The sequence below is a fragment of the Homarus americanus genome, unplaced genomic scaffold, assembly GCF_018991925.1.
Source record: "Homarus americanus isolate GMGI-L3 unplaced genomic scaffold, GMGI_Hamer_2.0 scaffold24694, whole genome shotgun sequence".
NCBI lineage: Eukaryota > Metazoa > Arthropoda > Malacostraca > Decapoda > Nephropidae > Homarus > Homarus americanus.
In genome coordinates, this window is record NW_024732780.1 from 5,494,243 (window position 1) to 5,505,799 (window position 11,557).

At 43.0% G+C, this 11,557-nt stretch overlaps 1 protein-coding gene across 3 annotated transcripts in view; it reads left to right on the forward strand.

Moving 5' to 3' along the window:
- LOC121868986 (interaptin-like) overlaps positions 1-11,169 on the forward strand; it is a 69,129-nt gene extending 57,960 nt beyond the window's left edge. For 2 of the 3 annotated variants that reach the window (XM_042370034.1, XM_042370035.1), the window contains exons 20-21: positions 6,939-7,067; positions 9,439-11,169. In XM_042370034.1, the coding sequence (XP_042225968.1) occupies positions 6,939-7,067 (129 nt within the window). In that variant the 3' untranslated portion in view covers positions 9,439-11,169. The remainder of the gene's footprint in view (positions 1-6,938; positions 7,068-9,438) is intronic. The other variant, XM_042370036.1, reaches the window with a different exon arrangement.
- The last annotated feature ends 388 nt before the right edge of the window (positions 11,170-11,557 follow it).

Sequence of the window (11,557 nt, forward strand, 5' to 3'; positions counted from 1 at the left end):
GCGACGGCAACAAGATTCTACAAGAGGCAGTAGCACATGCTTTCAGAGAGCAGCTCGAACATGGGCTGATACTCAATCCAACAACAAACAGCTCAAATCCCAGTGCTGAATGGGGTATTCTCGACTCTGTCATGACAAAAACCTACAAAGAGACCCTTGGCCAGATCCAAAGATTACACCCGGGAATCAACGTACTCATGGATGGTAAACGTGATGCTTTAACTTACTGGCAGAACAACCATCAGTCTCGGATCAAAGCTGAAATATTCCGCAAGAAGAAAGCCGTGGCCCATTGCGAACTTCGCAATCTAAGGAACGAATAGCTGAAAAATAATGTACGTAAAATGCAAAAACTGGCAGATCAACACAGCCTCTGCAAATTTTTCAATTCCACCAAAATATTTTATGGGCCAGTCACTCATAACACAGCCTCCCTCTGCTCGTCCGATGATAACTCCGAATTAAAGATGAAGAAAGCATCCTTCAGCGCTGGAAAGAGAAAACCATACGCTGCTCAACAGAAACACCAATGTGGATGTCATGACTACCCAGTAGGTCCCTCAGCATCCACAGCTAACCAACCTCAGTTACCTTCCATCCCTGGATGAGGTAGGTACTACCATCAACAAGATGAAAGCCTAAGGGCCTGATGGAATCCCAGCCAAGGTGCATAAAGCAGGAGGACCTCTGCTTACCAGCCGTTTCCACTTTCTCCTGGAGAATATATGGGAAAAGGAAGAAATCCCCCAAGCTCTTGAACACAACTCCATCGTCATTATTTACGAGAACAAGGGAGATCAGTCAGACTGTGGCAACTACCACGGGATCTCGCTGTTGTCCATAACTGGCAAGATTATCGCCAGAGTCCTCCTAAACAGACTTCGTCCTCAGGCAGAAATCTTCCTCCAAGAATCTCAATGGAGCTTTAGACCATCACGTGGCACCACTGACGTAATCTATGCTGCCCGCCAGATACAGGAAAAGTGCAGAGAACAGCGTCGTGACCTGTACATGGCCTTCATCGACCTTACCAAGGCCTTTGACTCGGTCAACAGGGAAGCCCTCTGGTGGACCCTCAGCCGTTTTGACTGCCCACCAAAATTCATCACCATCGTGAGGCAAGTCCATAATGACATGAACGACAGCGTCCTGCACAATGGCACACATTCTGAGTTCTTCGCCATCGAAATAGCGGTAAAACAAAGATGTGTACTGACACCAACTCTCCTTTCCATTTTCTTGACTGCCCTCCTTACTCGTGCCAGTGCCAATTTATCCGGAAGAAGGGTCTTTTCAACATAAGTCGACTCCAGGAGGATAAAAGGTGTCAGCAGCTTCCATTACTGAACTTCAGTATGCAGACGACCTCACCCTCGTCGCTCACACTGAACGCGACCTACAGGAGATCCTGAACACCTACACAGATGCGTATACGCACTTCAGCCTTGACGTGAAAGTACATAATATTCAGATTCTCTTTCAACCTGCCCCTAGTTCAACCACACCTCCACCATCCATCCAGCATAATGGTACTACCCTCTCTAATGTTACCCACTTTCAGTATCTCGGCTCCCACCTGTCCACCACCGCAGACATCGATGAAGAGATTCAACATCGGATCTCATATGCATCTCAAATCTATGGCATACTCTGTACCCATGTCTTCAGCTGCAGGGAGCTGAAATTCTCTATAAAGTTGCACGTATATCGAGCAGTAGCCCTCCCCACCTTGATATATGACAGTGAAATTTGTGTCATATACAAGAGGCAGCTCAAGGCACTTGATAACTTTCACCAACGTAAAGGTAGTCTACATTTCATCCTCTGAGTTCGCTGGGAAGAAAAGGGCATTGAAGCTATCATTATCTATAGCCAACTACATTGAATGGGCCATGTTACCCGCATAGACGACTAGAAAGGTATAAGGATGGACTTAAGACAAACCTGAAAACGTTCCAAATCGACCCACTCACCTGAAAGACAATCACCCCACACGAGAACGGAGGGGGGCTGCGCCACGAGTGATTGGCCCATAAAATGTTTTAATGGAATTGAAAAATTCGTGCATCTTGTGCTGGCCTGCAAATTTTTGTGTTTGACATACTTGATTTTAAACCAATCGTTCTTTAGATTGCGAATTTCCCGCTGGGCCACCGCTTTCTTCTTGCGGAAGGTATCAGCTTTGGTCAGAGACTGAGGGTCGTTCTGCAAGTCAGTGAAAGCAGCACGTTTATCATCGATGAGTACATTGATTGCGGGATCATTTTCATTAAAGCAGTCCTGGTGAACTCTTTCGATCTGGCCGGGGGTCTCTCTGCAGGCTTTTGTCATGACAGTATTGAGAATATTCCATTCAGCACTGGGATTTGTGTTGCTTGCTGTTGGGTTGTTTATCAGCCCATGTTCGAGCTGCTCTCTGAAAGCATGTGCTACCGCTGGGTCCACCAGACGCTTAATGTTAAAACCTCTTCTGGAGGCTTGCTGCCTTCGCCGTTTTGGAGCAACGTGAAATTAAGAGCTTGGCTCTGACAAGCCGTTGATCAGTGTCACAGTGATCTGAACCACTCATGGCACGGGTGATGAAGACATCTCGGCGATCTCTTTCTCTGACAATGATGTAGTTCATGAGATGCCAGTGTTTGGATCGTGGGTGTTGCCACGAACTCTTGAACTTGTTGCCCTGCTGAAACAAGGTATTGGTGATAGTGACCCCGTGCTCAGCACACCTGTTGAGGAGGAGTAGGCCATTGGGATTACACTTCCCTAGTCTATTTCTCCCAATGGTTCCCTGCCAAATGTTAGGATCTCTGCCAACTTTGGCATTGAAGTCGCCAGGGAACAAAATCTTGTCTTATCTAGGGATTGAGGTTAGCACTCCGTCGAGGTCGGCATAAAAGGCCTCCTTGATGTCATCCTCTGCATTGAGAGTTGGGGAGTATGCACTGATGAAAAAAGCATGATGTGAGTGATTCAATGGGACTCGGAGCATCATATGACGCTCGTTGATCCCAATAGGCATTTCAGTTAGCCTGTGTAGGATGCGTTGGCGGATGGCAAAGCCAACTCCATTAATGCAATTTCTCTCCCCAGCAGGCTTACCCTTCCAGAAGAAGGTATAGCCAGACCCCTGTTCTGTTAGTTGGCCCTCATCTGGAAGCCAGGACTCACTAATGGCTGCTATGTCGATGTTATACCTAGCCAGCTCTTTTGCCACAAGGGCAGTTCTTCTTCAGGACGCTCATGTGTGCCAGTATCCAGTTGGGTCCTGACATTCCATGCAGCGACCATAAGAGGTTGTATGGTTTGTTTTTGGTTGGATCTGTGATTTTGACGGTGTTTTCGACCTCATTAGGATGACCGTACTGGGTGCGGTTGCCCAGTCAGGTTGAGTTTTTAGGCAGGCTATGTTTAGAGCATCTTTTCTAGCCCCCTCCCCCATGTGGGGTGAGCAGAGTGGCTCCTCGAAAAGGCTGCTCAGTCTCACAGACAGGACCGGATTGTACTGCTGCCTAGATCCCAGTGCATAAACGACCATATTATCTGTGCCGCCCATGTACAGAGTTGTGACTAGAGACTCCCGTCAATTATCTCTGCCTGTCCCCGTCGCCAATCGTTCGTCGCCATAGGACTTTTGGGGGAATAAGGTTTTGATGATGATGAGAGGTATGATGAACTGGATGATGGCTGCACGTGAGTTGATTTATGTGGTGAGGCAGGAGCGCAGGCTGCAACCACACATCTTGGCTCTCCCTTTTCCTGATCCAGTGGTGCAAGTGTTGCAACGACTGGGGAGAGGGAGAGTTGCAATGGACTGCCGATAGCCCAGTTTGTTTGGTTTAACCTTAGTAGCCTGTCCATCAGGCATTGCCTATGTCCGCCGGTGTAATCATTGGGTTTCCATGGTGGTCACCTCTTCCGCCTATACCGCCGTTGGGGTCTTGTTGGAGTTCTGTAAGCATGTCTGCTTGATGCAGGGCTCCATCACAGAGTTTTCGTTCGATGTTTACTCCAGCAAGGCATCGGACCAATGGTTGGTAGGCGCCAGGACGTGTCCACATGCTGTCCCTCTGGAGCCCACTGCTACTCTGAGATCCCCTGCTGGTCTAGCCTGGGCCCACGGGGCACCCAGTTACTGTGTTGCCACGAGGAGGCACAGCAGGAGTCTTGACGGTGAAGAGGCTATGTACTGGCAGGGAAAGACTTATGCAAGCTGCTTCCCTGTTCGCCACGAGGGCTAGCCAGCGGCCGCAGCTGAAAGTGGAGGGAGCAAGCAGTGCTTGTACCTTAACACTAACATAATAGTGCCACTCTAGACGCGTTTCACCAACCTGTGGGTGGCTGCACACACACACACACACACACACACACACACAGTGACCTACCATGTGACAACCTCTTCATCCCCATTATAAATGATGATCAAATATTGTACATAGACTTACAAATAGTCTAATTATCATTATTATTATTATTATTCACAGATACTTGGAGATTATCTTAACACTGTACAGCACATGGTTAAGAATTTATTAATGTGCCCATTCACACATCTCTAAATTGCCATTACACGTGAACCAGGCAGTGTTTGACTAAGCTAAGAAGAAAACTCAGGATTTCGAGAAATGGGTTGGGACAAATGGTGAGCAGGATAGGAGGATGTATGCCAGATCCAGGAACCAAGCAAAGTCAGAGTGTAGAAGTTCTGAAAACGAGTTCTAGAGGCAGATTGCAAGTGAGGTCAAGTCAACCCCCAAAGGCTTTTTACCATATAGCAAACTCGAAATTAAAAATGCGATTAGGCATATCGTACCTGAGGCTTGAAGATGGTAGTTTCGCAGATTCTGGCCAGGACAAGGAGGAGGCGTTGAACAAATCCCTTTCCTCGGTGTTCACAAGAGAGGATGCAAACAATATTCCTGCATTTGAGGAAAGAAGGTTTGACACAGCGCTCACCCACATTGTGTTCTCAGAAGGGTAATAAAAATAAATCGCCGTAGTTAAAAATTCTTAAGGATCCCGGCCCTGATATGGTGCATCACAGTGTTAAGAGAACTGTGTAATGAGCTTGGGGAGCCTTTAAAATCCTGCTCTGTAAATGCCTGGACGAGCAAAATGTCCCCAATGACTGGAAAATGGCTTATGTGAGTCTGATATTCAAGAAGGGCGATCGTCTCTCCACGAATATTGTAAAGCCGCGAGCCTGACAAACATAGTGTGTAAATTACTAATGAGCATCATAAGAGATGCCATTATGGAACATCTGTTTCGAAACAATCTTGTAAAGGTCTGCCAACACAGTTTTATGCCAGACGCTCCTGCTCAGTACAATTACTCAAGGTCCTGGATATTTGGACTCAAATTCTAGAACAAGGCGGAAATATCGACAATACAGTGTATACTGTACCTAGATTTTGCAAAGCTTTTGACAGAGTACCCCATGAAAGGCTTAGAATTAAATTGGAAGGGTAAGGAATTCGGATAAGTGACCTAGCGTCGATCGGAAACTTTCTTCACGATCGCAAGCAGTGTGTGGTTATTAATGGCACAAAATCGTCATGTGTACCTGTGACAAGCCGGGTACCACAGAGCAGTGTATTGGGTCCGTTGTTGCTTGTCTGCTTCATAAATGACATGCCAGAAGCTATACACTCATCCAAACAAATGTTGGAGGACTATGCCAAGTTATTTAGGGAAATTAAGAACCAAACAGACTGTGAAGACCAACAGAAAGATCTCTGTGAGCTTCAAGAATGGTCGAAGATATGTCTGCTTAGATTCAATGTCATTAAGTGCAAGAGAATGCACCTGGGTCGCACCAACAGTAAGGAAGTGTATCATATGCCCCAACAGGACGAAGAAACTGCGTTAATTGAGACCGAATGTGAAAAGAACCTGAGTGTGTATGTCGACAAGGAACTTAAATTCTCGGGCCATTGTGAGAAGAAGGTGAATCAAGCAACTCAACTAGTAGGTCTTATAAGAAGGTCGTTTAGACATCAGGATGGTCTGTCGCTCGTCATGGTCATTAAGAGTGAGGTATTTCCCCGTCTGGAGTACTGTCACCCTGTCTGGTCCCAGGGATATGCTAGAGACTTTCAATTGGTTGAAACTGTCCAAAGGAGGGCCACCAGACTGGTGCCTGCTTTACGGAACCTCATCTACCCAGAGATTAGAACATCTGCAACTGCCTAGCTTATACTACAGACGGGTAGTTTAAGTGTATAAACATCTCAGAGGGCACTACTCAGTCGAATGTGCATACCTGGAGCTGGAGGACGCCCGCTCCACAAGGGGTCACAGCTCAAGGTTGAAGAAGTCACAAGTCCAGAAAACAGCGAGGGCAAACTTTTTCGGTGTAAGAGCTGTGAACACTTGGAACAACCTGCCAGAGAGTATTGTGACGGCATCGTGTGTGAGCTCTTTCAAGGCCGCACTTGACCAACACCGGAGCAGGTTCCGATATATTCAGGAGCCAGTTCATGACCAGTACTTGCCAACAGTGCGTAACAGAGACGTGACCGACCGCCCAAGCGGCTAACGAGCCGATCAGTGGTGAAGAGGATAAAAGTAAAAAGTAAAAGTAAGACTGAGACATCCGCGTATTCTCGAAAGGGAAAATGCTGAATGTCATCCCTGTGGAAAAACTAAGTGCAGACATCCCATGATTCATGAAAGGGTTACATTCCTGAAAAATCACCCATAAATCAATATATTTCATAAATCGTGGGATGCCTGTATTTAATAACAGACTACAGACTATAAATTCATACTGTACACTAACTGTACACTACCCCGGGTTTACTGATCGCTCTACCATGCTGAACTGGTTATCACATCTCGTGTTAAGAAAAATAAATGCTGTATCACTGTAACAACATAATTACCTATAGCTGTATCTGGAGATCTGATTACTAGATTTTAAGTAATGTATCACACAGGTGAGTCATCATCAACAGCAGCAGCGACAGATGAGACAGCAAGAACAGAGCGCCTCCACATACAGCAGCCTCCCACACCAGCTCAACCACTTGCCATACATGGACAGAAACACAACCTTCACTAAATAAGTAAGACCCCTAATCTTTCCATACATTACCTGACCAAGGTTCCCTTTAATTGTTTACATCAATGTGTAGAATGTCTTTCATGTGCACCATTATCAAGGTAATGTGCAGATGTGAGCCATCAGTAAAACCAAAAAATCTACTATATAATTTGTGTTTAGTTACCATCGATATACAAGATATCCAAAAAATATATAAAAAGGTGGAAAAAACAAAGTGCACTGCTAATATGTTTATTGTATCTGATATAATAGAGAGATGCCACTATCGCTGACGATATGAGTGGCTGTAAAAATTAATTGTGCAGCACTTGATAGGCTGTTGTGCAGCCACTTACGTCCACATACTAGAGCATCATTGTACCTGACCTAATTAAGCTACCCACACATTACCTTACCTAACTAACCCAACCTAATATAACAAAACCTGACCTAATCTAACCTAACATAACCTAAATTAACCAACCTAACAAAATGTGACCTGACTTAACTTGAACAAACCCAACCTAACCTAACAAAGTCTGACCTAACCTATTATTTATTACTTTTACTTTTATCCTCTTCGCCACTGATCGGCTTGGTAGCCGCTTGGGCGGTCCGTCACGTCTCTGTTATGCACTTTTGGCAAATTCTGGGCATGAACTGGCTCTTGAATATGTCAGAACTTGCTCCAGTGTTGGTCAAGTCTGGCCTTGAATGAGCTCACTCGGTGCCGTCACAATGCTCTCTGGCAGATTGTTCCAAGTGTTCACAATTCTCACTCCGAAAAAGTTTGCCCTCACATTTTCTGGACTTGTGGCTTCTTCAACCTTGAGTTGTGACCCCTTGTGGGGCGGACGTCCGCCACCTCCAGGTATGTACTGTACATTTGACCTAGTGCCCACTGAGATGTTTATACACTTCGATTAGATCGCCCCTGCACCTCTGTGGTATAAGCTAGGTAGTTGAAGGTACTCTAATCTCTCTGTCCTTTGGACATTTTCAATCAATTGACAGTCTCTAGCATACCTCGGGGACTAGACGAGGTGACACTACCCCAAGCGGGGAAGAAACTCACCGTTGAAAATCGTGACGAGCGACGGACTATCCAGATATCTAAACGACCTTCTTATAAGACCTACTAGTCTCGTTGCCTTGTTCACCTTCTCACAATGGCCCGAAAACTTAAGTTCATTGTCAACATACTCATCCTGGTACTTTTCAGATACGGTCTCAATGAATGCAGTCTCTTCGTCCTGTTAGGACATATGATACGCCTCCTTACTGTTGGTGCGACCCAGGTGCATTCTTTTGCACTTCGTGACATTGAATCTTAGCAGCCGTTTTTTCGACCATTCTTGAACCTCATAGAGATCTTTCTATGGGTTTTCACAGTCTGTTTGGTTCTTAATTTCCCGAAATAGCTTGGCGTTACACTTTCTGATCGGCCTTTGGATGGTCAATCCCAGCCATGAACGCAACTTCTAACATAACTTGACCTAACCAAAAATTACCTGGCTTAAATTAACTTAACATTACCTATCATGCATTACTGAATCCTTTTCGTCACTGATCACCCTGTTAGCCACTTGGACAGTTGGTTACATCTCTAATATGCACAGTTGGTAAGTACGTACTGGGTATGTATTGGCTCCAGAATTTACCTATACCGACAACAGTGTTGGTCAAGTCTGGTCTAAAATGAGCTCACAACTCTTACTCCACAAAAAGCTAGCTCTAACAATTTTCTGTGCATGTAGGTAAAGTCTCCTGGTACTGTACTGTACAGATACTGTATTGTGAAAGCTGCCTGGCTAAAAAGAGATAGCCACAACTTTATTTTTCATTTGTCTTTTCTTTTAACTAGACTTATTTTTACCCAACCAAAAACAACTGTTGTGTGCAACCTGATCCATAATCTGAGACACAAATATTAACACTGGAGTTCAGAATATATCTGAGGCCTGTTTTCGTCAATTCTATTTATCAATGATATTTTGATGTTTTTAACAAACTGCAAATGAAAAAATACTATATATATATATTTATATATATATATATGTATATATATATATATATATATATATATATATATATATATATATATATATATATATATATATATATATATATATATATATATATATATATATATATATATATATATATACTTTATTATTATATCCATCTTAAAATATCAAGTCTTCAAATTTATTTTAAGCCATGACTCAGGTGTTAATGACTGATAATAATAATTGTTACCCATTTTCTTAGAGCACTTCACATGAGTAGTTCCTCTGTAAGACAATATTCCTTATCTGTGAGGCAAAAGTACTATACTCTAGCTCAGGGAAAAAATCTGTAACTAACAATTGTATTTTCTTCATCTTTCACAGACAATCTGATGACTCTATGATGACATAACAACCTAAGTGCACACTTTATGGTATTTTGTCTGGTCTTTCTATGCCAAGTTCAGGAAAATATGGCAAAAGTCATAGAAAGCTTGTGGAAATTTAATGAATATATATTGAATAAAGTGAGACTTGCAGAAAAACTTATCGTGGAGCAATTCAAGCAGCAACAACTGTTTGAATAAGGATACAGCAGGCAAAAGTTAAGTACCAAAACAATCACTGGTCCAACACAAGGCCCTCAACTACAATACTAACTAATTTGGAATAACTTGACCTAATGACTGACTGACACATGCGGAGTGATCACAATATCTCCCTAATGAGCATAACAGCAGAGCAAGTTGGAAAAAGGTTGTCACTGAGTAAGTGAGTCATTGACCCTCGTGTTTGCCAGCTGAGTAAAGTCTCATATTCTACACAGCATCTTGTCCCTTCAGCTTAAATAAGTGGTGATTGCTTTTCTTTTTCAGTATGATGAACAAACAAAAGAATAGAATTCTTGAGACGACTGAACATCTCAGGTGTTGCCTCAGAGTCTTAAGAAAGTACTCAGTGAAGGAGGTTTCATGTATGTGTGTGTAGGTTGTCAACCTCAAGGACCAGAGGGTTTAACACCTAATAAGGAAGGTGATATTATCGTTTATGTGGAGTTCCAGGTGGTTTTGTTTTTTATGTTGTTATGTTGTAGTCTCATATGGAACAAAGCATTAGATATTACAGGAAGATAATTCAGCAGACAAAATTTAAATTGTCTTCTAGAGGCGAACAAAATTTATACAAGTTTGTATCAAGCAAAGCTGACGCTGGAATAGACTAAATATTCTCTTTCACTATATACCAACATTTTACAAGAACCTCAGACAACCATTAAGTCGCTGCCTCGGATAATTGTACAGCAGATGGTAAAATAGGTGAAACCAGCCAGCTAAGGATGGTTCATGAAACAGTTTATTCTCTTTCAAGATTTTAATATTTTCTCTTTCCTTGGTACAACAGGACAGCTCCTTTCTGTGAGGAAAAGAGACTTGTCACTTTGGCAGCCTATATTATTTACCATGATATAACAGGGGCATGAGTAGAGTTGAAGATCGCTTAATTCCATAAAAACAGCCAAGCATCTCCCAGATAATAACGAGCTTTGATTAGAGATATTTTCATTGTCAAATTCGTCAACAATTCTAAGGTTTTTTTTATATTTTTATTATTTGGTACAGTACTGTACTGTCATTATCAGTAGTTAATGGGGGCTTATGAATCAATTCATCAGTACAGAAGAGTAATTCATTAGCAGTTGGCACAGCTTATAGCAAAATATAATTCAGTTATGACACAAGTGATAACTCTCACTTATGGGGGAAAGTGATTTTGATACTGGAAACTCAGTTTACTCCAATAATCAGGTGTCATTTGTTTTACTTCAGCATTTGACCATGTATGAGAACCTGTAATGTACTCAGGTAAATCAGTGTAAACAAATTTCACATGTGAGCACCATTTGCAAATAGCCTATATACATGTGATACTTGTGCCGGCCCTAATAACATCACAACTCTCTTACCCTGACCATTAGGACTGATGCCCATTTAGGATTAGTGCCCATTAGGATGGGTCCCCATTTTTTTTCTTTCTTTTTTTTTCTTTTTACGGGGAATAGCCCACCCAGGCATAGGTCATTGACCCACAACGGGGCGTAGGGAGACGAAAAAATAAAAGTAAAAAGAAACTAAATTTAGGAAAAAAAAGGACTACTCTTATAATCTACACCACGAAGATGCCAGAAAACCAGCCTTTTGAAGCGAGACAGATTGTAATAGTATGGCAACACAGATTAAGATTAGTCTATAAGGGTAAAACACTGACTCTCAAACACACTGACTCTCCAACACACTACACAAAGACACTCTGACTCTCCAGCACACTACAATTTCACCTGGGCACACAACACAGTACACACTGCTTAGAAATTTCCTTCTTGTTTGTGAACAGCACCTTAAGGTTATATCCAGTACTGTATGTTCTCCAATACTGTATTGTCAACAGTAGCTATTCTTCACCATGACCGCTGTAACATAGACTTAAAGGGGCACCTACTGGTAAT